The sequence below is a fragment of the Alternaria postmessia genome (genome assembly GCF_024291825.1).
Source record: "Alternaria postmessia strain BMP 2775 chromosome Unknown scaffold_100, whole genome shotgun sequence".
Lineage (NCBI taxonomy): Eukaryota > Fungi > Ascomycota > Dothideomycetes > Pleosporales > Pleosporaceae > Alternaria > Alternaria postmessia.
The window spans coordinates 68930-94716 of NW_026260173.1; the positions used below are offsets into that span (position 1 = coordinate 68930).

At 51.6% G+C, this 25787-nt stretch overlaps 9 protein-coding genes and 1 non-coding gene across 10 annotated transcripts; 5 read left to right on the plus strand and 5 right to left on the minus strand.

Moving 5' to 3' along the window:
* Window positions 1–2040: 2040 nt before the first annotated feature.
* On the minus strand, window positions 2041–3036 carry J4E82_009788 (uncharacterized protein; the record flags this gene model as incomplete). The annotated part of the gene is made up of 1 exon (XM_051736010.1): window positions 2041–3036. The coding sequence occupies one exon, from the start codon at window positions 3034–3036 to the stop codon at window positions 2041–2043; it is 996 nt and encodes a 331-aa protein (XP_051584254.1).
* A 1209-nt stretch (window positions 3037–4245) lies between these two features.
* J4E82_009789 (uncharacterized protein) lies at window positions 4246–6393 on the plus strand (the record flags this gene model as incomplete). Its single annotated transcript, XM_051736011.1, has 1 exon — window positions 4246–6393. One exon carries the CDS (start codon window positions 4246–4248, stop codon window positions 6391–6393), a length of 2148 nt encoding a protein of 715 aa, XP_051584255.1.
* Window positions 6394–6864: 471 nt separating this feature from the next.
* Window positions 6865–8383, plus strand: J4E82_009790 (uncharacterized protein; the record flags this gene model as incomplete). Its single annotated transcript, XM_051736012.1, has 2 exons — window positions 6865–7992; window positions 8057–8383. 2 exons carry the CDS (start codon window positions 6865–6867, stop codon window positions 8381–8383), a joined length of 1455 nt encoding a protein of 484 aa, XP_051584256.1.
* A 1986-nt stretch (window positions 8384–10369) lies between these two features.
* On the plus strand, window positions 10370–12313 carry J4E82_009791 (uncharacterized protein; the record flags this gene model as incomplete). The annotated part of the gene is made up of 1 exon (XM_051736013.1): window positions 10370–12313. The coding sequence occupies one exon, from the start codon at window positions 10370–10372 to the stop codon at window positions 12311–12313; it is 1944 nt and encodes a 647-aa protein (XP_051584257.1).
* Window positions 12314–12599: 286 nt separating this feature from the next.
* Window positions 12600–14330, plus strand: J4E82_009792 (uncharacterized protein; the record flags this gene model as incomplete). Its single annotated transcript, XM_051736014.1, has 1 exon — window positions 12600–14330. One exon carries the CDS (start codon window positions 12600–12602, stop codon window positions 14328–14330), a length of 1731 nt encoding a protein of 576 aa, XP_051584258.1.
* A 287-nt stretch (window positions 14331–14617) lies between these two features.
* On the minus strand, window positions 14618–14715 carry J4E82_009793. The gene has a single exon. It is a non-coding gene; the product is annotated as a tRNA-Leu (tRNA).
* Window positions 14716–14899: 184 nt separating this feature from the next.
* Window positions 14900–16586, minus strand: J4E82_009794 (uncharacterized protein; the record flags this gene model as incomplete). The annotated part of the gene is made up of 2 exons (XM_051736015.1): window positions 14900–16333; window positions 16419–16586. The coding sequence occupies 2 exons, from the start codon at window positions 16584–16586 to the stop codon at window positions 14900–14902; spliced, it is 1602 nt and encodes a 533-aa protein (XP_051584259.1).
* Window positions 16587–16936: 350 nt separating this feature from the next.
* On the plus strand, window positions 16937–20154 carry J4E82_009795 (uncharacterized protein; the record flags this gene model as incomplete). The annotated part of the gene is made up of 3 exons (XM_051736016.1): window positions 16937–17031; window positions 17086–17301; window positions 17358–20154. The coding sequence occupies 3 exons, from the start codon at window positions 16937–16939 to the stop codon at window positions 20152–20154; spliced, it is 3108 nt and encodes a 1035-aa protein (XP_051584260.1).
* Window positions 20155–22951: 2797 nt separating this feature from the next.
* J4E82_009796 (uncharacterized protein) lies at window positions 22952–24532 on the minus strand (the record flags this gene model as incomplete). The annotated part of the gene is made up of 2 exons (XM_051736017.1): window positions 22952–23936; window positions 24021–24532. 2 exons carry the CDS (start codon window positions 24530–24532, stop codon window positions 22952–22954), a joined length of 1497 nt encoding a protein of 498 aa, XP_051584261.1.
* Window positions 24533–24820: 288 nt separating this feature from the next.
* Window positions 24821–25369, minus strand: J4E82_009797 (uncharacterized protein; the record flags this gene model as incomplete). Its single annotated transcript, XM_051736018.1, has 1 exon — window positions 24821–25369. The coding sequence occupies one exon, from the start codon at window positions 25367–25369 to the stop codon at window positions 24821–24823; it is 549 nt and encodes a 182-aa protein (XP_051584262.1).
* Window positions 25370–25787: the final 418 nt, after the last annotated feature.

Genomic DNA, 25787 nt, shown 5'->3' on the forward strand with positions numbered 1-25787 from the left:
TCAGTGGTATTAGGGAGGTTAGAGTGATACATGCTAAATCGTTAGATACCTTCCGGGTCTACTATGATATGTCGGCAGCTACTTAATACTTCTGAGAAGGCTATCTAGGTACACTTGAATTCTGACTATATAGCTGAATGCATAATGACAATTTTATACTTATCAAAGGACTTCCTACACTGCATGATGTTCGAGCATAAACACAACGCAAGATAAAGTGTTGCTCAATTTGCATCTCAATACGCGTCACTGATTCACTTCTCCTCTTACATCTACCGATCCAACAATGGTGGTCATGCGGGCATCGTTTGCATGTCCCTAATCGCGTAGTCACAAACTCAAACGCTCTCACCTCTCTAAACCAAAGACATTATAGTTTAGTACATATATCCATCAATTTGATGCTATTTCATATTTCATATTTCATATTTCATATAGAGAACTGGAAGATCCGGTAGCGTACGTCTTCGTGCATGTCTACCCTGTCGTGCAGGGTGTGATCCAGTCACGTATCGTATCGGGTCGATAAAGGCAATCTATTTTTGCTTTGAGTTCGAATTGAGTCGCAGTCTTCTTTTTGAATCACATAACTTTTTTTTGCTTGTCGGTCGTTCACTCTTCTGTCTTTCTTTTCTTGCGAAACAACGTACGTCACTGGCTTCACACGCGTGGACTTAACCTCCGTATAGTGGAGGCTTCCGATATCCCTGCCAAAGTGAAAGTGAGTTCTACCCCGCCGCCCGTTTGCATTCACGTCTTGGAGAACTCTGTTGCAAAACTTTTGCTAAATCTGACTGATTCTTTATACCTATCCTTCAAATCCTTCGTTTCGTCCTACACTCAATCCAGACCCTTGCCAAGATGAGGTTTTGCTTCCGACTACCGCCCATGAAGGTATTCCTACCTACCTACAGGTACATGAGGAAGAAAGCCTCAAGGACTTCCAGAAAAGCCCGGCAAACAGCCCATGATGCGCAGGCCTGCGAGCCGACTCGGACATCCCCCTTCCTTCTCTTGCCAAGGGAACTTCGCGACCGCATCTACGACTACGCGTTCGGCTCAGAGATCACTATCTTTACACCTCCTGATCTAATTCTGGAGGCAAGGCCCAAAGGTCGAAAGTCCGAAAAGAGTGGTCCTGACAAAGATATCGCCATCCACTACCCCAAAACCCGACCGGCTTACACCCGAGGCCTTCCACTTTGGCTTCTGACTAACAAACAAATTTGTTCGGAAGCGCTCTCATATTTTGGCAGCGTGCAAACCTTCACTCGGGCCGATTTGTGTCGAATTCCCCGATACCCAAAACGCCTTGTGCTCAAGTGGGAATACAGCGGTTGCCAGACTCCCCTCGTCTTCAATAGCGATGTGATTCGTAACGTCACTATTCGCGCGGAGAAAAACTTCGATTTGTGGAAACAATCAGCCTTTCTAGAATTTGTCGATCGCCTGGATACCAAGGAATTAGAGCTGAGATTGGAATGTGAACGGGCGACTAGATATTATCCACATCTGCAATTTTTGTGGAGAAATAGCCTTTACGCTTGGATCATCAGGGATTTGGATACTGAGAAGTGGGACGGCAGGTTTCGAAAGGTTATTATCTCCATTCCCACTGACTGTGATGGTGCCGAATCGGTCGTCGATGCGGCCAGGTTCGACCAGATGGAAGCTTTAGCTCGGAGGCTCGTAGGAAATGTGAGAACTGTGACCTGGGGTCCTTTCGTCTTTGACTACATGGATCGTGGAAACAAGGTCTACAAGAGGAGCATTGTCGTCGACAGGAAGGATTAGTTCCTTATAAACACACTATGGCGGAGAACTACGAATAGTGCAATTAATACGATGCTCAAGAAACGACTCGTAGCAACAGCGATGGTTCAGATCTTGCTATTCATACTATTTAGTAAGATCTGAAAGCTCCAGTGATGTATATATCTTGCATATCTACCTACCCGTTCAGGAAGTGAGTCGTTATGTACCCTGACGGTCGGTGTTTTTGTTCGCCTTTAATCAACATACAGAGGCGCCTGATCAAGCCTAATTAGACCCGTTTAACCACCCCAATAGCGCGGCATGGTATCTTTCACTATCCTGCACTTGCGGACTATGGCCCAAGTCGTCAAATTCAATCAATGTCGCGTCTGGAATCCTCGCCGCCGTCTCTTTGCCCAGCACGTCGTATTTCCCCAGCTTAGCCTGCACATCCGCTGGGCTCCAAGCTTTTCCTATGGCTGTTGTGTCCTTGGTTCCGATCAGGAGGAGGGTTTTGGGCTGCACCAATTCGAATTCGTAGGCGATCGGTTGAGTCAAAACCATGTCAGTCGTCTGCGCCATGTTCCATGCGAAATCAATGTTTTCAGGTGACGTTTGGTAGAGCGAGACTAGCATATTGACCCAGACGTCATACTCCGGCTTCCAGGTGTTGACGTAGTAGGTAGCTTGCTGGTATTTGCGGATGGATGTGTAGTTGGTGGCAAGCTCATCTTTGTACAGGGCGTCGAGGTTGCGCCAAGGTACCCCAAGGGCCTTCCAGTCTTCCAGTCCGATTGGGTTCGTAAGAATAAGATGTGATGTCTGCTCCGGATACATCAGGGCAAATCGAGTGGCTAACATACCGCCCATAGAGTGACCCAGTACATGTGTTGATTCTATGTCTAGACTCTGCAATAGTAGATGTGTATTGCGCGCCAACTGCTGCAGCGAGAACTGGTAGGCAGACGGCTTCGGTGACTTGCAAAATCCGATTTGATCTGGGATGATGACACGATATCCTTGTGCTGAAAGGCGATGGGCAGTATCCTCCCACGTTGCGCCACAAAAGTTCTTGCCGTGTAGAAGCACAATGGTCTTGTTCGAGGTGGTATTCTGGGAACGTACGTCCATATATGCCATTGAGAGGTTCGCGCGTTGCGATGTGAAACTAAAGTAGTGTACCGGCCATGGATATGTATAGTTCCAGATGCTGGGTGGTGCTGTGTTTGCGCACAATGCGGTCGCAACTAATTGCGTGAGGAGTAGGAGCTTAAGCTGCATCCTGTAGCGACGACAAAAGCTGAGCCGATAGAGAAATCTAGAGGGGGATATGGTAGAACATAAGGTTCCTATATGCCTCCTTGGGACCCTGACATGCATATGCTGTGCAATGACGCCTGCCAATCTATCTTGCCTACCACGACCCACCTCAATGCTTGTCCCTGTATGTTGCTACGATTCGGTGCATCGTGCGAGCATGCGCTAGCAATTGACTTGCTAGCCAGAGAAAGTTGCTGCCAGGTCCTGACTTTTCGGCGTCTATCCAAAGACTCTTCTACTCACCAAGGCGACAATATGGTCTGTCGTAGTTGGTACTGTGCTCAAGACAGTATTGTACTTGCCAAGATGGAGAGCATCACATTAATCCTCCAATTGGATGACGCCATGCCAGTAATGTCCATCGAGAGCACTGTTTCTGCGATACCAGGCATTTGTGAACTTGGAAGGATTGGTGAATAGGAAAACATATGAATGCGAGCATCTTACGGGTGTAATCGCCATTGTCTTGAGTAAACATGGAGTTGATGGTAACATCCGAAGGGTCAAGAATGCCAGGTTCGTGAGGGGAATCTGCAGACGATGCCCAACTGGGTTAGCACTGATTTGCACGTCTTCAACTCCGGGGCCCCATCAAGTTTCCAGCTTCCACTTCTCCGCTCCTCATTTCAAGCCACACTCCGCGAACGGATGTAAACAATCTCCACATTGACCCCTGCACCATCTAGTATCCATGATGCCATCGCCACGAGGACCGCGGGCTACTGCGCATGGTGGCTAAACGGCTAAATTACATCGGAGTCGACCTCGGATGGCAATGCCAAAACCACTGTTTTGATGCCGCGCTTTTAGATATGGTAGAACTGCAGTGCAAACTATTCGTCGACTCCAGAGAGCAGTATCGACTGAGGTGTCAAGAACTTGTCAAAGAATGCACATAGGACGCATATGTTGTACACAGGCCTTTGCTGCAGGTACCGTGAGTTTTAGCACTCTTTTGTGGATATAGGACCACTGCCGTACTGCACTGCACCAGCATTCTGCCAGTGCCCCTGCCTAGCCATCGATCTACTCATCGTTTTCCGGGGGATAGCCCGCTCTCAAATGCTTATTTCCAATAGCCTCATGTGGAGAATAACCGCTTGTGGCTAGCGTCACGGTTGTTCATCTGCAAGAACGACGCCATCCGGGTTACCGGCGCAGTATAAGAAGATGGAAAAGAACGATGATCCTTCATCAGCTGTCGATCAGATCTCTCCACCAAGCTGGACATTCAGAATGACGGTCTTTACCACATTTGTTGCTGCGGCGGCGGCTGGCATGGTTGCTGTTTCACAGGCATCACCAGTATCGGATTCAACACCAGCCGTCAGTGTGTCAAATGCGAAGTCGTCTTTGACACTCATCTACCAGAACAACCTGAACGGGTCGGACGACAAGAACCACATCGGTGCCATTATCCTCGACCCAGTCGCTCAAGCCAACGCAGCTGCAGCTTGCGCCTCTCTCAATGAGAAGCTTATTTCCAAGGCTACGCTTCAGAAGTACCAGGCAGACTTCAACGACGCTCTTTCCTACCAAGATTACGCCAAATACACGGATGCCGAGCGAGGGTACTACATCGATAGCGGTGTGGTATCAGTTGGCAACCGAGTAAGCTACTCGTCCTCTTCGGGATCTCACAAGCAATTGCCAGTGTTGTGCACCCAGTCGGCAAACAACGGGTCGTCGAGCGCTGGGCCTGTCACTGGCAGCACTGTCTCGGTAGCATCTGGTGGAAATACTTTTGTCGGCTATCGCAACCAGAAGTCCTTCAGGTTCCTTGGCATCCCGTATGCCGATACACCTACACGTTTCCAATACTCGTCGCTTTACTCCAAAAAGGGGCAGACGATACAAGCTACCAAGTACGGCTCGCAATGTGCCCAGGGTGGTGGTGGAAGCGAGGACTGTCTTTTCCTGAACATCCAAACACCATACATCCCCAAGGCAGGATCGAAAAAGCAACTCCGGCCCGTCTTATTCTGGATCCATGGTGGCGGCTTTACTGGAGGAAGCGGTGCCGACGCACTCTCTGATGGTGGAAACCTTGCAAGCAAGGAAGACCTCGTCGTTGTCAACATCAACTACCGTCTTTCAACGCTTGGCTTCCTGGCCATTCCTGGAACGGACATCAAGGGCAACTTTGGAATTGCTGACCAGATCACAGCACTGGACTGGACCATCGCAAACATTGCTGCCTTTGGTGGTGACCCAAAGAAGATTACTATTGCTGGAGAGTCTGCTGGAGCTGGCTCAGTCCGCACACTATTGGGATCTCCCGAAGCTATTGGAAAATACCAAGGCGCAATTGCCATGTCTAATCTTGGAGGAGGTGTGACTCTTGGTTTGGACGGCGACTATGGAACAACATACTCGACCTACTACACGATCAATCAGAGCTACACTGTCGCCGGACCTCAGATATTCGCTGCTGCCGGCTGCAATGGCACTGATGTGTCAGCTCAGATTGCTTGTCTCGATAAAGTTCCCGCTGCACAGCTAGTTGGCTTCAACACTGTTGCTCGTTATGTTGTCCAAGACGGTACCTATGTAAACACGCCCAATCTCATCCTCTCCACCCGTAACGCCAGTACTGCGCATATCCCTGTCATCTTTGGTATCATCGTCAACGACGGTGCTTCCTTCTCCACATACCCCAAGAGCCCCATCTCAAACCACTCTCAAGGATTACAAGAAGCGCTTGGTATCAACAGCACATGGGCAGAGCGTATCATCCAGTCGGGTCTTTTCCCCTTGACCAACACCGGCAATCTGACACTCGACTCATTCAACGTCTCTCAGCGGGTTGCCACAGACAAGACATTCCGTTGCGTCGACCAATCCACCGTTTATTCTGGAGTGCAATCGCATGCCTTCCAGAAAGCATACTACTATCAGTTCCAACGCTCCATCGATGGCTACGATCCCAACAACCTAGGTGGGCCTGCCAACGATGATCCCAAGAACCCTTACTTCCGTTTCCATGGTGCAGATATGCCTTGGCTGTTTGGCACTTTGAACCGTATTCGCGACCCAGAGGATCTGTGGAGTGCTCAGCTCGTCACCAGCTACTTCGCTGCTTTCATTAGGGGCGGCGATCCGAACCCTAGTCTCAAGTACCTCGACGTAAGAGGATACGACAAGGTGATCGAGGGTGTGAAGAAGTACGGACAGTGGGGACAGGTAGATGCAACAAGAAAGACAGGTGACGAGATCAGATTATTGGACTGGCCTAGTAAGAGTGCCGGCTTCCAAGATGTGGAGCAATGTGACTGGCTAGGATACCCTCTAGACTACTACCTAAAGGGTGGTATCTGAGTTGTGTAAATGAGTTTGGAATGAGTAGTTAGCTCGAATACATAAACCCATCTTGGTAATGCTTCGTGTGTTCGATATAATAAACCAATGAGTCCAGTGCCTTATGGCTAGGTACAGACACTCTCAAGCCCTCTCAACAAGCTGGATACGCTAGACCGCCTTCTCAGCAGTCACGCACCTCTTGTACAGGCCATTGCTGCACCGCCTTCAGTCGAACTCGTAATCACCCCATACTACTTTTGCACCCGATCCGATGTTCACTCATCGCTACCGAATTACCGCCCGTTTGCGCCCACAGTCCGTGCCTTCACCTGCGCTATTGTAATTACAAAAACCTCTACTACCACAGAGGACCTTCTCTTTATCACCTCACACCTTCGCATCTCTTTACCCCACGAGAGACACGAAGTAAGTTTAGAGTTTATTGCGAAACAGCACGTGCTAATCTGAGCTTATAGCACCAACGGGACCATGGCGCACCGGCTGAACTGGCAAATGCCTGAGCTGGAACTACTCAACAGCCTGTTCTCTCCGCCGCTCACCAAGAGCATTCTTTCAATGAAGGTATACAGAGAAGAGCGAAGCTTCTACTGGGTGGTCAAAGAATGCGCACAGAGGCTATCGAAGACCAACCTTGACCTCACCTCACCAACCTCTGTACAGCATTTTTTGTCTGTCATGGAGCCGATCCTCAGTCGCACCGCAAAGGAACAGATTGCGGACAACATCGCTTACTTCAACTACATTTGTGAGAGCGATTTGGCCGAAGCTCATCTCAGTGAGGTTACTTTTGGTCAGTGGTTCCTTCACTTTGTCGAGACGGTCATCACATCCACGCACACACAACCACCGACCTCCATAACCTCATCGACAACGTATGCATCCACTGGACACTCGACTGCACGCTCAACCCCTCCTCCCACGCACGAGAAACCCATCCCCGGCTTCGACGGCGCGGATGAGCACACACAGAAACCGAAAGTTACTCAGGTAACTTTGAGGGGAGCTAGTATATTGTCGGCTTGGAGGAATAACGAAACTGTCGTTGATCCCCGTTACAACGCAACGTTGAGGAAGTTGGAAGAAATCTTTGGCCTGGCAAAAAATGCCAAACCTGACGAGTCTGGCGGGCCCAACGTGTTCCACGGTACCACCGCACATTTCAAAGAAGGGGCCCAACAATGGCCAGACAGTTGGGAGAACTCGGCTCTCAACCTGCATCCCGCGAGTAATGGATGTCAAATGAATCCTCCCGGTGTTGGAGTAGCCTATACCGCCTTCAGTCCGCTCCGCGCCTTCCTCTGGGCCGCGTTCCAAGGAACAATTTACCAGAACATCCCAAGCCGCGACAACATAAACTTCATGAACAAGGCTTGGACCTCTCAAGGACGACCGTTTAGAGGTGTAGCACTGTTCGGGTTCGACGCCACCACCCCGGCACCGCAGTCTTTGACCTGGGCGATGGTTCCTGAGCGCGAAGGCGCCACTTTCTCGTCAAGAGTGGAGAGTCTGAGGACAAGCGGGTCATCCAAGGGTAGTTTCTGGACTCCAAACGATGCGTGGGCGCGTCTTCGTGAGACTGTCGGGAATGAGAGCGAAGTAAGTTGTGGCTATACGAAATACAATTGAGACATATACTGACTTGGTTTCTTTACCTTTGCAGGCCTGGCCCGACCTGCTACACAGTAAAGAGTTCGGACAGCAGCAGCGAGACCTTAGCGGCTTCCAGTGCAACCTGTGGAGAACCTGCTGGCTCGAAGGAAAAGCTCTCGATGTTCTAAACCGCTCTTACAAGTTCACGGTCGCGATTGAGTTTGTCTACGTCCCCAAGCCCGCCCCACCCCCCAAGGCTGCTATGCCAGTCGTGAAGGAACCTAAGAAGAAGGACGATAAAGACGGAGATGAAGGAAAGGGAGGCTGGAAGAGTCTCCGACACAAGCTGTCAAAGCTTTCTCTAGGCAAGAACAAGAGATCTGGAGGACAGGCATAGACGATGCGCTGGTATCGTAACTTTCAGTGGACGAGCGCTCTCACCTGAACTTCCCAAAACATAACGATTGTACTCAGAAATAGAGAGGAATGTTTGAGCTGCTTGAAGGCCGAGTTCCGAAAAGGTGCAGAAAGAGATACTTTTCCAACACCGAGCGGAACCTACAGGATAGGCGCGAGATGACCGTGTACATCAGCGAGACTACTACAGAACTGTGAGATAAATGGAACGAAGAGAGTATAAAATGGGTCTATGACAGGGTTTGAGCGACCAAACCTTACAATAGCGATAACCGCCAGTAGATATCGTGAGACATGGATGTAATGGGATAAAGTCACCTTCTCTAGAGATTGACCAAGGCATCTTGACGGCATGCACTGTCCCTGCAGCTGCTGAGATCAGAATCTAGCATTGAAAGCCACTGAAAGCCACCATATATGAAACTTAAAGAGCGCTATTGCATATGACATAATGAGACGGATGGTCGGAGGGTGAAGAATTAGATATTACAGAGACAAACATGCGATGACGCAGTCCAGAAGTTGTATGATTCTGGCTGTGAAATCGTATCCTTCGTGGTCCTCAGTTAGGTATGTAAGTACGCACGAATCAAGATCCATTTCACACTGGCCTTGACCGAGTAAGTTTAAGTTGGTGCCCGGCAGCGGATCTTCAGCCACCCGTTACCAGCTCATGGGGGCTGTGGGATAAACGATGGCGATTGAACTAAGTAATATAGTGTGCGGATAGTCGGACGAGGAGCGGACTTGCAAGGCGGAAATAATGCACTCAACATCGTAGGATGAAATTGCTGTGGAGGCGATCTGGAAGGAAGCCGCGGACCACGATTGCCGAAAAAGTACTCTCGTACCTCGTATATGGTTACGCTCTGTCAACACTCACTGCAGGCCACGTCAACGCAGCTATCTCCATACATCCATCCGGCTAGCACAATACGCTATCATATTCTGTCTAGTAGCGCGCACCGCCGCAACATTATGTGTCTCCCGCTGATCGTCATGGCGGAGTTCGGAAGCTCGGAACAGAACTACTTGCGAGGCTACCTGCGCCTGGCGTACACGCTTTGTTGAAGAAATGAAGGGCCTAAGGGTAACGTCTAACGTCCCGATCAATCATATCGAACCCTGGTGGGCTGCCTAACAACGACGACGCGACGCGCTTTGCACAGCGATACGTGCGATCGATGCCAGAGCGACGATGACGACATTTTCGAGCGCATAACAACAAGGCAACGATAGGGTTGCTTTGCGCCAAACACTGGTTTCCAGATCTCAAACATGAAGAAAGTAACACACTTAATGCCAGAACGACAGGGTCCGTATCAAGGTTCTTTTTCGTATACCCCTCGTTTTCGTTCTCGTTCCCGTTACGGCATGTTGCCGAGTGCCGAAGCCGTATTGTTTTGAAATGAGCTCCAACCACTCACAGGAGATGACGCGCCACAATGGTGCCCTGAGCGCTGAGATGAGAGCTAAGCATAAAGACGGTGTGACATGTGCTACAGACGAATAAGCATTGTGGATGGTCGCTGATGGCTCAAGACAGTGTGGCTCACGCGAGCACACGACACCGCATTGTAAGACAGACAGGCCAAAACATCGATACAAAAGACAGGACTAAAAATAAAGTTTGGATCGTCAGGGCCTTCAGCCACGACAAGTGGCACGCCTAGTGGCACGCCTATGAGGTCAGATCCTCCTAGCTCTTCCGGGCGTTTGGTGCGAAGCATAGCCGCCTGTGGGTCATTCCGCAGCCTCCCGTCAGCATTGATCCCATCATTTAACATTGCCATGTTTCCGCATTTGTTGGCGATTCATTTCGCGCCTTTCCAGCCCTCTTACATTTTCTTTCCTTGCATCCATTCGTTAGGATGAAGTATACGTCTGTTCTGTCTGCTTCGGCATTGACTAGCTTAGCGAGCTGTGAGTGATGCGCCTCGGGTTCCTGCAGGGACAAATCTGACCCATGACAGCATCCGCCCTTGTACCTCGAGAAGCCAGAGTCGTCCCGCCCAATGCGCTAGATACGTGGAAGCGTGCCTCGCCTCAGGCACCTGATGGCTATGCGCCAGCCAAAGTCGATTGCCCGTCTACGCGCCCAAGTATTCGATCCGCCGACAAGCTTTCACAGCGAGAGACAGACTGGCTCCAAAAGAGAAGGCCAAACACAGTGCAGCCTATGCGCGAGTTTCTGGAACGGGTCAACATTGAGGGCTTCGACGTTGGACAATATATCAGCAACCACCAGGACAACACCACCGCCTTACCGAACATTGCGATCTCGTTCTCTGGTGGAGGATACCGAGCCCTTTTGAACGGTGCAGGTGCTCTGGCAGCGTTTGATAGCCGGACAAACAACTCGACAGGTTCGGGACATTTGGGAGGAATATTGCAGGCAGCCACCTATGTTTCGGCGCTATCTGGTGGAGGCTGGATGCTCGGCAGCATCTACGCCAACAACTTTACCTCAGTTGAGTCCATTATCAACAAAGGCGAGGACTCGTCGATTTGGCAATTCCAGAACTCGCTTTTCAAAGGCCCCCCTACGGAAGGAATTCAACTACTCTCGACTGCGCAGTACTTTGAGAACCTGGTCAGCACGACTAGGGCCAAGGCTGACTCAACTGCTGGTGACTTCAACACGTCAATCACGGATGTTTACGGTCGCGGTCTCTCTTTCCAGCTCATCAACGCCAGTGACGGAGCCCCAGCCTACACCTTCTCTTCCATTGCGGACGACCAAGACTTCTCAACCGGAAATGCACCAATGCCTATTCTTGTGGCGGACGAGCGTTCGCCCGGAGACCTGATTGTCTCCCTGAACGCTACCAACTTCGAGTTCAACCCTTTCGAAATGGGTTCCTTTGACCCTACGACCTACGGCTTTGCTCCACTGAAGTACATTGGTTCCAACTTCAGCGAGGGTTCGCTTGCCCAGGACCAGGGCTGCGTTGCTGGATTTGACAACCTAGGCTTTGTTATGGGAACTAGCAGTTCCTTGTTCAACCAGATTTTCCTTCAACTCAACTCCTTCCAGAACATTCCCGAGATTCTTTTGAATTTTGTTTCAAACATCCTCCAGGATATCGGCAAGGATGGTGACGATATCGCCGACTATTCACCCAACCCTTTCTACCACTACCACAACGAGACGAACCCCAGTGCTGATAGGGAGCGTCTGACTCTCGTTGACGGTGGCGAGGATGGTCAGAACATCCCCTTCAACCCGGTCATTCAGCCGATCCGCCAGGTCGACGTCATCTTTGCTGTTGACTCTTCTGCTGACACTGTCGACGCGGACGACCCATCGCAAAACTGGCCCAACGGCACTTCTCTGGTAGCAACATATGAGCGTGCAAGCGGAACCCTCATGAACAGGACGTCGTTCCCCTACATCCCTGGTCAGGATACATTTGTTGCTCTGGGCATGAACAGCCGCCCAGCATTCTTTGGTTGCAACAGCAGCAACGTTACCACTGGTGACAACATTCCTCCTCTGGTTGTTTACCTTCCCAACGCTCCTTACGTCTTCTGGTCCAACCAGTCGACTTTCGGCAAGCTCGACTACACCATCGACGAGCGCAACGGCATGATCGAGAACGGTTATGATGTCATCACCCAGGGCAACTCAACGCGTGAGGGTGCTTCGAACTGGCCTACTTGCGTCGGATGCGCTATCCTCTCTAGGAGTTTGGAGCGTAACGGCGAGGCTATCCCACAAGTGTGCCAGCAGTGCTTCACTGATTACTGCTGGAACGGTACCACCGTTGACAAGGCGCAGAACTACACCCCTTCGATGATCCTTAGTCAGCTTGCCGCTACCGACAAGGACAGCGGTGTCGGAAAGTTCGTACCCAACGTACTCGGCCTTGCGATGGTAGCAGCAGTGTCGGGATTCCTGATGATGTGATTTATATTCTAGTTTTTTTTCTTGTCTTAGGGATTGGATTCGGCGCGGGTACAAAATGATACCACCTCTCGTTTGTATATAGTAATCAAATCATTACACGTACGACGATCTTTCGACTGCTCCTCGCCTATCAGATGTGTTGCATTATCATACCATGCATTGCGGCTCTCTAGTTCCCTGTCGCTGGACCCCTGCGCGACCGAGGCGTGTGCCCCGCCGTCAAAAAAAGTGACGACCCCGCCACGCCTTATGCACGCAACCAGCCCACAAACGATCAACATACACAATGGCTGTCCCTTCCCTTGAGACCGCGCCCGTACTCTCTACCCCCGATACACACATCTTCGAAGACCCCACACCCGCGGTAGACACGTCTAGTCTCCCCAGACTTTCGGATGATCAGATTACGCTCACGTACGAAATCGAGCGGACGGTCAGGGAGATACGGGAGGGACGATGGAAGAGGATCGCGCTGCAGTTCCCCGATCACATGCTCACAGATGCACCGAGAGTATATGATCAGCTGAGTCGGGGGTTGAGCAAGGAGAGGAAGGCGCAGAATGGAAAGCAAGAAACAAATGGACCTGTAAATGGTGCGACTGTAGCAGAAGACCTCAGCACAGACATGGGCAAGACTTCGATATCTGAGGAAGAGAGTAGCCAGGAGAGTCTGTTCATACTCGGCGACACGTCGTACGGTGCGTGCTGCGTCGACGAGGTTGCTGCAGAGCACGTTGATGCGGACGTTGTGGTACACTATGGCCGCTCGTGTCTATCGCCTCCTTCAAGGCTACCAGTCGTGTACGTGTTTACGGAACGACCGCTCGATCTCGATCCAGTAGTTGCGACGTTCAAAGAGACATACCCGGATAAGGAGGCAAAGATCATACTCATGGCCGACATACCGTACTCACACCACGTCCCCATCCTCCACAAACGCTTATGCGACGACGGCTACACGAGTCTGCACGCTACTGAAATTGTCCATAACCCTTCCTCGCCGCTCCCAAACCGAACAACACCACCCGGAACTTCAGAAACAGACGAGGCCCTCCGCGACTATGCGCTATTTCACATCTCCGACCCACCAACCTCCCTCCTCCTTACCCTCTCCTCGCGCGTCGCCTCGATACACATCTATCCCACCGAAAGCACCTCTTCCGTGGCACCCACCGCCTCGCTCACAAACACCGCAATGGCCCTCCGCCGCCGCTACGCCCTCCTCACTTCTCTCTCCACCACTCCCATCTTCGGTATCCTGATAAATACCCTCTCCGTAAAGAACTACATGCATATCCTCTCGCACGTGCAACGGCAAATCACTGCAGCGGGCAAGAAATACTACACCTTCGTCGTAGGTAAAGTCAATGCGGCCAAGGTAGCCAACTTCAGTGAAGTGGGCGGCTGGGTCGTAATCGGCTGCTGGGAGAGTAGTTTGATTGAGAGCAGAGAGTTCTGGCGGCCCATGATAACGCCGTGGGAACTCAAGGTGGCGTTGCAAGGTGACGAGGAGAGAGTGTGGACGGGGGCCTGGGAGGGCGATTTCCAAAAGGTACTTGATGAAGAGGTCAAGGATGAGGGGAAGAAGGCCGATGGTAGTGCAGAGGGAACGGGTATTGGGCAGGAGCAGGAAGAAGACGCAGATGCGAATGGAGATTACGATTCCGAAGAGGAGTCTGCGCCTCCTGAGTTTGATCTTAGGACTGGTCGTTATGTGTCTCATGCGAGACCCATGCGCTCGACAGCCACTCCGAAGGCTGTCAATGGTAATGCGGCGTCGTCTAGTTCGGCATTGACCAAACGAGCGAATGGCGATATCGCGGCAGTGGGAGGTGTGGCTTCACCGGGCGCTGAGTACCTGCGCTCAAACAGGACGTGGCAGGGTCTGGGCACCGACTACCGAGACACCGAAGATGGAGAAAACGGTACTGGTGGTGCGAGGGCGGCTAAGATGGAAGAGGGTAGAAGTGGGATTGCAAAGGGTTATGTTGTTGGTGAACAGGGAAGTAGGCACTGAAGTTGAAGTAGCAGAGCCACGATGCTGCTCGTTCATCCTTCTCGGTACTATGATTGATTGAGTGTAACTCAACGCCCTATCTGTAGCCTATCAAAAAATATTCAGGCAACAAGTGCCAAAAGTTTATATCGCTTTTACACTGCCCTTTGCATCTTAGTCATCGAATGAGCCCCCACCAGTCGATGCTAAGTTCCGATTGTGGTCTATGGCACAAATCTCGGCATCAGAATCGTTACTTTGCGAAAAAAAAAAGAACCTGGGGTATCTGACTGAAGCCAGACGAATGCTGATGAGAGTGGGACTCGAACCCACGCCACTTTCGTGACCAGGAATATGTGTTAAGGTAACCTTAACCTGGCGCCATAACCAACTCGGCCATCTCACCATAATAAGGATGTTATTGGTCGATTTTTGTTCTCGGTACTAGAAAACTTCGGAAGTGTCCATTCTGCTAGATTAGTGTACTTGAAAATCTTTTCAGTCCGCCTCATGTCCTCTGCCGAAGCCCCAGCGAGGTTGTCCCTACACGTACTCCATCGCAGATACCCGGCCGGTCAAAAGACCTTTCATTACATACCCATTGCGACCCTGGCCCATGCTGTCTCCATGTCTTGAACGAGAGTAAGGAAGTCGTCGCTCTCTAGTTGGCGGAAGACGAACTCATTGAGCACTGCTCTACGTTCCTCGTCAGACTGCATTGCATACGCTGCCAGACCATCGGTCTCGTTTGTTCCACTACGACGGCCAGTGACAGATTTAGGTGGTGTAATCGGAGCACTCTGAATTATAGTATGGTGAGTATTCTGAGCAGCATTGCTGAGCGTACCGAGCGGAGTTGGTAGAGTAGTCGAGCTCAGCTTTTTGAATGACAGCGGAGAAGACATGGGAGACGAGGTCAAAGGCGACCGATTCTCGACACTTTCGTGCGGAGACGTCTTCGCGCGCAGAGGACTAAAGTGATCTTGGTTTGGTGTACGAGGCTGCTGCATTGCTTTGTCTCCACGTACGGTCTTGCTGACAACAGTTGGCTGAGGTAAGGGGGGAAGTTCAATCTCCTTGCTCATTGCGCTTCGGCTGGAACTGGGTCGGCCACTGGCTGCGCGAGACGGTAGAGGAGGCGGTCCCATCGTACCAGTGGATGGTCGCACACTGTCACTGCCCGAGGAGCGAGGTGACGACAGACGGGGAAACGGGAGCTCACGTCTAGGCGGTGGTGTCTCAGCGCTATCGGGACGATTAGCAGTGCCGGGACGGTTGGCACTGTCAGGGCGATTGGCGCTGCTAGGGCGGTTGAAGAGCATAGCAGTATCTGGTCGCTCAGTAGACAAATAAGGGGTCCCTTCGACGGCGGACATTTGCTGATCTGATGCAGGCGAGGTGTCAAGATGTGAACGCCCTAAGATATCTGAGGTAGCTGAGGTAGGCCGGGCGAACAATACAGGAGGAGCAAGAGGGCCTGATAAGGAGGCCGACATGCCTACATATTCTCTAGCGTATGCTGGAGTGGCAGATACTGGACGAGGGAATGTCCCTCCTTGTAGCTGGGAAGCTGTGTTGGAGGAGGCACTGTGGCTAGTATAGGGACGGCTTGAGATCTCTGCTAGCCGCGATGGAGGACACGACAGTCTGCCTGCGGGAGATCTGTTAGAAGGCTCCTCAGGACACGCAATAGCTTTCGGACTCGGTCTGGAGGGTGATGCTTGTGCTGGCGATGGTAAGGGAGCTGTTAGCTTCGGCTTGGACAGAGCTCCTTTCGTTCCACTCATGTGCAGGCCGAGTTGAAGGAGGTAGTTAGATACAGTGTCGAAGTCCCTGTCTGACTTGAACCTCATTTGGACACGCCGGAGCTTGTTGTTGGCCAGCTGCCATCGTATGGCCAGCAGAGGGGAGCGTACAATGGCAGTAATGGGGAGCTGGTCGGTCTGTATCTGCACCCCACGTTCTTGATACAGACGAGTCATATTGTTTCCCTCGTTGATCAGTCTCTCAATCTCGATAGTTTGCTGTGAAAGATCGGTTAGCCAGCACGTCATTTGCAGCAGTTTATCAGCTCGAGTCGGTGAGGCATCAGTTGTGCATGCACCGTACCCGAATCTGTGAGCCTTGAACCACTTTCATAAGCTGGAGGCCATCGCGTGAACCGTAGCTGTCGACAACGAGTGTGAGATCCCTCGTCTCTTTTTGCCAGATGAACTGTTGCTCACTGGCGTCGGTGTCCCGGGCCGTTGACAGGGTCGCGAGCGGAAGTGAGAGCATCGTGGTTAGTGCTGGTTATCTGTTAGTCGAGATCAATCAGCTTCATCTAGCGGTGGACGAGCTGTGTCGTGTCGAAGACACTCGCGTAATGCTGGAGGAATGTGAGAGACGGTCGGATGAGACCTGGGGAAGTTGCAACCGGCCAGGCCAGTCACATGATGTGGCCCGTGCGGGTCAACGCGAGGGACTTGGTGCATTCTGGAGTTCTGGTGTTCGCCCATCCATCATCGCGACCGACGCGCGCCGCGCATTCACAAGCAAATCCACCATTGTGCCAGGCACACAGCTGAAATCACGCATGCGTCGCGATCCGTTTCCGAGTAGCCCCGAGTGAATGCGACAGCCGCAACATGGCCCCAAACAGACCGGAGGAATCATCCGTCGAGCGCACCCAAGAATATGAAGACTTCCTAAACACTTTGGCCGAATACCACGAAAAGCGCGGGTGGGTTTTCTTGCTTGTGGCACCGCAATGAGCGCATATTGACCCGACGTGTAGCACTGTTCTGGACCGTGAACCCAAGGTCGGGAGCCGACACATCGACCTTTTGCGGCTCTACAAACGCGTCAATGAGGAGGGAGGCTACGATAGGGTTTCAGATACCAAAAACAACAAGCTTGCGTGGCGCAAAATCGCGACCGAGTTCCTTCCCAAGAGCCCCAGCATCACAACCCAGGCCTTTTTGGTGAAGACAGCCTACTACAAGAACCTTGCGTATGTGAATGGTGAAAGAATCCGTTGCGCCTGACACCTGTTAATGCTTGCTTTAGCGCCTACGAGATATCTACCGTCCACAAGCGCGAACCGCCGCCGCCCGAGATCCTCGAGAACGTATCTGCCAAGGGCGGAGACCTCCTAAACCGAACCGTCGACAACTTCTTCCCACCCAGCAGCCGAGAGGCAGAGCAATTAAGAGGAGACGAAGACTCGGAAGACGAAGACGACGTCGAAAAGACACCAAAAGACGACAAGATGGATGTGGATGACCCTGGTAGCGTTGGTCGGTCGACAAGGTCCCTCCGCCATGCACCGCCGCAGCGCGTACTCTTCCAGCCCGAGTCTTCAACGCGACAGACGCGCCAGTCGACAGGCCATCTGACCTCGTCACAAGCAAATGGTTATGGCACCAGTGGAGCAGCCATGACGATCGCGAACTACGAGCCGCGAACCGCCGTACCAGCCACCATGAAGCCCGTCGTTACTCCGTCAAACTCCCTCGATACGTACATACAGTCGCGCAAGAAGTACATCCTCAACAAGAAGAACAGGCCAGTGCCGCTCAAGGGCATGATGCTGCCTGGTACCGGGTTCCCGGGACCCAGCATCTACATTCGTGCTCTGAATGCGCTGCGTTCCAAGGAGCCGGAGGAGGAGGCATACGCGCTACACCACCTGGTCAAGATCTCGCACGAGCGAGGGGACAAGTATCGCTTCGACCAGTTCCCGGGGCTCGCAGAGGCGCTCATTGCCAAGGTCATCGATGTCTCCGCATTGTTCTATGACGTGAACTGGGACATATCCTATGTCGAGGAGGAATTCAATCAGCCGCAAACACTGAACGGACTTTCTGGTACCCGCGACCTACTACAGCGCATCAAGTCTCTCCGCATGCTCGACATGCAAGATAACCTCCTGCCGGAGCAGTCCGCAAAGGCCCTCAACATGATCAACGAGGCTGCGCTGATTATCAGGAACATGGTGATGCTGAAGGAGAATGCCATTTTCGCTGCCTCTGTGCCAACCATCCAAGACATGATTACCATCGCACTCAATCTACCACACCACTCTACTATTGTGGAGCTGCAACACTACGCCCTGGAGATCGCCGAGCAGCTGACCAAGTATTGGATATTGGACTCGCAAAGCCCGCTCTACCGCTCTTTGCTGGCCCAAGTCGACTCAGACGACCGTGGCCGCATCATCACATCGTTGAGAGCACTTGCGCGGATAGCAATGAACCTGGAGGCTACCAACAAGCTTTCGGACGTGCCAATCAAGACTCTCAAGTCGATATGTGACTGGCTGTTGGTAGAAGACGAAGACCTCCGCATAGCATGCCTGGACTTCCTCTATCTATTCACTGGATTTCCTGATAACGTCGAGAAGCTTGTACACGAAGTTGACATTGAAGGCGTGATAAAGCAGCTAGTCCGCCTACTACAGTACGGTGCGGTAGCCTACGAGGAACGAAGAAGTACTGCGAAGACTGCGAAGACCTCCGCGCCACCAGAGAATGCGCCGAAGCTGTCGTCTGCTATCATAGATCACCTAGTGACTCTTGATGAGCCAGAACGGAGTTCACAGTGGCTGAAGACTTGTTTCGAAGAGGATACAACAGGCGAGATCACACAGATCCAGTTGTGGTCAGCATACAACGCCGCCTTCTCGGAGCACATGACGAACAACCCAGCCAACTTCAAAGCGCTTATGCCAGCAAAGGACTTCATCACCAACGTCTCAACAACGTTTGGCGGTGCTTCCGCTCAGGTGTTGACCGTGGGTGGGCAGCCAAAGTATACCATAAGAGGTATACGGCCACGATCCGTACCAGTCGACCCAAGCACCAAGAGGCCGTACATGCGGTGCTGCTGGCATCCGCCGAGCCTGCTCAACGGACATGCCGACTCGAAACATTCGACTGCGAACATCGAGTGCGGCGAGTTCGCTTCTGGTGCGCGCTCCATGTGGGAACACGTTGTAAGTGTCCATCTCCAAGTTCCTCGCGACCAGGAGACCGGACAGTGGTTGCTTGAGCCCAAGCTAGACATCAAGGACATTATGGAGATCGAAAACGGTTCTGCCACCGCGGCGACAAAATACTACTGTCACTGGGGTGGCTGCACACGATTTTCGCCTGACGGCACAGAATCTGCGTTCGAAGCTGGACAGCATGTCAAGACGCATTTGCCTGATACCAGCATCAAGCATGCCATACATGCAAAACACAACCGCACGCCTTCGGAGTCACGGCCCTTGACTTCATCTGCACAAGGACGGCATGAAAATTCCCAGCCTCAATTTGCACAGCCTGCTGGGCTAGGCAGCTTGGGCATGGGCGGACGACACCAAAGTTCGTCGAACAGTTCCGCAAGTAGATATGGCGGAGGTCGAGACGATGCAGCAGGAGCGCAAGCAGCACCCAACTTCCGCTACTACAATACCGCAACTGACGATACCAACGACGCCGCTGGTCTTCCTCTGTCCGCCGTTCTTGTTCTTCGTAACCTCGCTCGCCAACTCAACAAGATCCCGCCACCTACTTCTGTCATCGATGTCACTTCTCCATCATCTCCGGTTCACAAGCGGACATTTAGTGCCAGCGAAGGTAGTCCCGAAGCCGCGAGACGAGCCACAGCTGGTGCCAAGAAGCCACGTCTCAGCGATGCGGCGGCGGAGCAAAGACGAGAGAACGAAGAGAAGGAGGAAGAAGAGGCGAAGAACGCCGGATGGGTGCCCCGTATCTTCGCCCCTCTACGAGACCAGATTGCCTTTACAGCCAGTCATAATCTTACTCTGAGGAATTACATTGTTGGGCTACTTAAGGCCGTCGCTGAAGGTGGTGGCTAGGTGTAATGTGCTTGCAAGATATTGTTTTACAGAATGGCGTTGATGAGCCTACAAAAGAGCGCTTGCTTTTTGACTGTACGAGCGATAGGGTGTGTTTGGAGTTTATACATGTACGCAAGGGACTGTACACTTAGATATCTTACTAGTTCTATGACACCGCACGACTCAGGTATGGGTCGGGTTTGTGTATGCTTACTACCTGTTACTTTCAACGAGTCTACGTCCTCCACCTTCTTCATACCGTCATCTCGTGTCACGACTTACTTGGCGTTCGCGCCCCATTTCGGCGACCGAGATATTTCATATTCTAGATTGAGGATAACTTGTATTTGCATATTTGAAGTGGATCTGATATGGAGTTCAACTTGAATTGCGGCTTTATCACCTAAGGTCTTTCGACCAGTGCATGACAAATGTCTCAAAGGCGGTAAGAGTCTTACAATATTCAAGCGTTGAGTGTGTGGCTGACGGGCTTTTGTAATGCGCTGACATTGCCGCCGCTGACCCTCTGCGCATCATGTCCTCAGATCCGAAAGGAGCATGACACATTTCAACCCATTCAAAATGGACTCTAGCAGATGGATCCAAGAAGGCTAAAGGGTACGCCGAGAGCTTGACGGTAGGACAAGATGCGGCGTGAATCGGGCTCTACGTAAGGAAACGGTGATGCTGAGCACGACTAAGCCCGTAAAATTGCTTCATAGTGCTTCACTGCATGTAGGCGTTTCTCGGCGGGCTGGGTGTTCTGGCGGCAGATACATAGAGCCCAATCAGTACAGTGTTTGTTCGGAGGAAAGTGAGATGCCGCTGGCCGCTGTAGATAAGAATTTTTCTCGTTCTGATAGCCCTTGTGTGGAGTAAGATTGAGTAGGAAGTTTAGTTCGGTACCCGAATGTCGCTCTCTTCTTGCGGAGGTTCCGTCTCCTCGCCGACGACATTCATAGTTGGTGCGACACTGAGTATAGCATAAGGGTAGACTGGCGCCGACGTGGGCTGCTGAGTATTCACAGCTGCTGGGTAAACTGGGCGTGGGGAGACTACTTTGCCTCGCGAGTAGGCGGCTTCGTACTGGCATGTCAACCCCCGGCGGATACAGGTCTCGCACCTTACCCATGCCTGCTCAATACGGCGCCTTTATGTGGCTCTGACGTTCGTGAGAGCTGCGATCAGAGGCCAGCTAGATAACGAAAGAGGGGGCGTATCCAGATGGTGTCGCATGCCGCGAGAGCATTCGCCCACCATGCGCTCGCGTGCGACCTGGGTCAGCCGGAGAAGGGGGGCCATACGTCTGCGGTAATTGAAGGCAACCTTGATTCACATCCCATAGCCAATTCCTTCTCTTGCTTCTTTGTATAAATATCTTCCATAAAAAACATCGAGAAGGCTCGACATAGATTTCGTGTTAAATATAGAAGGACCCGGGTATAGAGCCGCCAACCGCTTCCACAACTCAAAATGGGAGACTACGCCGGTACGTACTTTTTCACTAGAAACTTCCGTATCTTCCGGAATTCGTATGCGCAACCGAGATACATGCAAAAGAGGCATCAAGAGCTTTCAAACTCTATGGGTCAACTCAGACTTTATACATGCACCCATCTCTGTCGCGTCACCCTAGCGCAGATCCTCCACACAAGGATCAGTCCCTTACGGGCCTTACCAGCATGCAAATCTCACACCACCATCCGCAAACATGACACCACTAATCAGTCCACTTTACCACAGATCCCCTCGACCACATCCTAGCTGGCAACCTCGCCTACCAAAAACGCACTACCGCACGCGATCCCAACGCCTTCACGCTCCTCGCCCAAGGCCAGGCACCTGAGATTCTGTGGATCGGCTGCGCAGATAGCCGCATCCCAGAAACGACTGTGTGTCACTGCAAGCCGGGAGAGATATTTGTCCATCGCAATATCGCGAATACGGTGCATGCGGATGATCTGAATGCTGCTAGTGTAGTCGAATATGCGGTCACACATCTGAAAGTCAATAGAGTCGTGGTATGCGGGCATACAAAATGCGGAGGTGCAAATGCAGCGTTGAGTGATGTGGATTTGGGCACGACGCTGAATACGTGGTTACATCCGGTCCGAGAGTGAGTTTGCCTTCCTTTCTCCTGCAAGCGTGGTTTGGAGTGGAGGTAGTGGCGCGAACAGGTGTTCGCAGGATCAGGATGCTTGAATGCTACTCACATGGACCCACATAGGCTCCGTCGTCAGAACAAAGTCGAGTTAGAGGAATTGCCGAATGACGATGCGCGGTCAGCTCGTGTTGCAGAGCTCAACGTTCAGCAGTCTATTGATGTGTTGAAGCAGCATCCTGCTATCAAGAGAGCTATCGCTAATCGAGGCTTGTCGCTTCACGGTCTCATCTACGACATTGGTGCTGGACAGCTGAAGATCTTGGAGGAGGCAGGTGGTAGAAAGGCAGACAGTCTTCGGTGTCTGACCTGAGGGGGCTTGAGGGCGATCATGTAGATGTCGGCCACATATGGGTTTCTAGATGCAGACTCCATGTTTATGTCTGCTTTGTGTTAGAGTTTTCAGTGGCGGGCTTACAGCGTTTGGCGATGTCATGGGAACTGCGTAGTGCTCTAGATATTAAGTGGCTCTATTTGAGAGTTTCTCTTTGGTTTGGTGACATTATGAAGAACTGTTTTTGTTTTATTCAACAGAGAAGGCAACGATTGTAACAAATTTAAGCTTTAGGATGTCAGTCTGCAGTATAGAATACATAGGGATGGATACAATACTCTGCTTCGGTGGTTCCAATTGCGACAGTATCATCGATATGCTCAGAAACCCTCTTTATCTTCAAAATATTTTCGCGTCTCATACACCACCATAAAAGGAATGACGAACACCGGATGCACTGCTCTCAAAGCATCGGCCTCGTCCCAAACGACATCCTCACCATCGTAACGTCCCTCTGTCTTCCAGTGGAAAGGTGCGCCGTAGTTGCCGGTACCCAAAGTCTTGTTTACGTTTTCGTCGTAAACATACTTGTGCTGTGCTGCACTGAGTCCAGCCAAATTGTAACATGTGTGGTATGCGTCAGGGCCCTTTCCAGGCTTATCTCTTAGGCCGCCCTTCTTTTCTTGACATGCAGCTAGGATGTACCGTCCAAGTGCACCCCGATTCCAGAGTCCTGTTGTAGTTGCGGCCTCGACAATGGACCAACAGCCTCCAACCCACTGCGAGTAGCAGCCGTCAACAAGCTTGTTTGTGCGACCGTTGTATCCACCTTCTGGTGTACATTGCCGGGCTGAAAGCCAGTATATCAAAAGATTGACGTCCAGGTACTTGTGTAATGTCTCCTTTGGTGGTCCGAGTACAGCAAGGCACCCCAGGCCGCAGAATGCGTAGGCTCCATGGGCTTCGTTACCAGGCGTTGCTGAGATACCGCCGTCCCAAGATTGGCATTTCGAAATCCAATCGCCGAGACCATCTGTGAAGCTGGTAAAGCCTTGTTTCCTCGCCGGTGCATCAGGGGGGAGCTCAAGAGGGAGGTTGGTAAGAGACAGCACGACCATGGCGCAGAAGGCGCCTCGGATGTCTTCTTCGCCGCCCTGGCACATGGTAAAGCCTCCGTCGACCTGCTTCATCCTGCCCAGAAAATGCCAGAGAGCTTTTCGATTGATGGTCTCGTATGCCTGGGCCCCACCGACTGTGGCAAGTGACAGGACTGCAGCATATGTGCAAGCAAGATGAGCATACTGGCCATAGCCACCCCCGAATCCTCCGTCTGGATGTTGAGCCAAAGAGAACGTATGCGGTACTCTATGCAACGTTAGAAAATATGCTATCAAACTCGTGTATCATGCAGATCTTGAAGATGGAGCATGCTTGGATTGGATGACCTACGTTTTGTCGTAGCTAGTTATGTCAGAGCCCATCGCGGTCAAGCCTTGCAAAGACCAGTACAAGAGCCATGGTCGTGCAGCGTCCAATCCAGCAGCGCGTGCTGGATAATCACCAAGCTGTCCTCTCAAGAAGTCATCGTGCTTTGGTCGTTGCAAGTTTGGTATGCCGAAAGTATTCAATGAAAAATCGTTCGGGTTGCCCTCCAAATAAGGTAAGATATTTTTGGCCGTTTCATAATCGGTTTCTGACGTTTCCGTCACGAGTGAGTCTTTGATCGGTACCCTGATACTCTCTAGGTAAGCGATGTTTGCTTGCTCTTCCTCGGTAGCGGTCCCCATATCTTCGTAATCGCTTCCAAGCTCTTCGTCTGAAAGCTCTTCAATTCGTTCTGACCCGGGGATAATTTCCTGCAAGCGGGAAGAAGGGGCCTGAGCGGAAGGACGTAATGGCATGGCCATCTTCTTTACATGTACGTTGTGGCGTCTGGACTTAGTTCGTACGCGACTGGGCATCTATCTGTGAGTGGCTGGTGGGGAGAATGGGTCCAGGGCTTTCTTGCAAGGGTGCTTAGTATTGTTCGAGTACGGTGCAGCCGCCAGATACAGTATAGATGTCACAACTCGTGCTCGTATAGCGTGACCATCATAGGTGAACTCAAAACTGCCCTTTGCGTTTGTTGCAAATGCTACAGTCAAGGGCAAGAATGGAGCACGTGGGGAGTAATCAGATTGAGTACTAGCTGGCTTGGCAGTCGCTGCTATCGATAGTGAACCATCCCAGAATTCACCGATACACAACTTTCAATCCGACGAACGCACACCAGCCATGCCCGCAAGCTCCTCGCCGAGCGCCTCACCAGAAAGCTTTAGGGGACTTGACTCCTGCAAAACGAACAACATGCGCGTCCAATCAGTCTTGCTGTGGTTGATCCATTGGTGCATAGTACCGCGCTGAATACAAACGTCCCCGCGCTTCATCAACCGCTTCTCCCCGCTATCGAGCAGACATTCGACCTCGCCCTCGAGTACACATCCGTAGTCCAAGCTCACAGTCCGGTGCATCGTGCATTCTGTGCTTGGGGGAATATCGACATGGCGGAGGACTGTGCCACCGGAGACGACGAGGCCCGGGGCATCCTTGAGATAATTGCCGTAGACATCGAGATCCTTGTCGCCGTTCATATCGACGGGGAAGCCTTTCGTGGTGAAGCTGAGAGCGAACGCAATGCCGTCATCGTTGGCTTTCATCTTGCTTTCCTCATTGAAGGCGGTGCTGAAGACTGCTTTGCCCTTGTCGTCATGAGTAGTGATGTAACGATGGATCTTGGGAAGTGCGCCAATGTGTGCCATATTGTAGGTCTTTTGGATTGCTGTGAAGTTTGCGTGTGATATTGGAGTGATGTTGAGAATGAAATCTAGGTAATCACAAAACCTGACACGTACTTCCTATCTCAACCAAGATGGAAGTGACAGGTGCTGGATGATGTATTGTCATGCCCCACGAAGAGTCTCACATATAATGCTACACTCTCAGTCTGCGTTATACAATTACGGGAGATGCGCGTGGAGCCGAAGGCCGGATGTGGGCCCACAGATCTAACTTCCCGTCATTACCGTACTCCGCGATCTACGACCCTGAATGAGCTCCATTGCTTTCACAATAGCCTGAGATATAGAGTTTCGTATTGCTGAAGTCCAGGGTCCGATATGTTCAAGGCGTGGCTATATTGCCGCCACATCGTATATACACAACCATCGGCATCTGCGA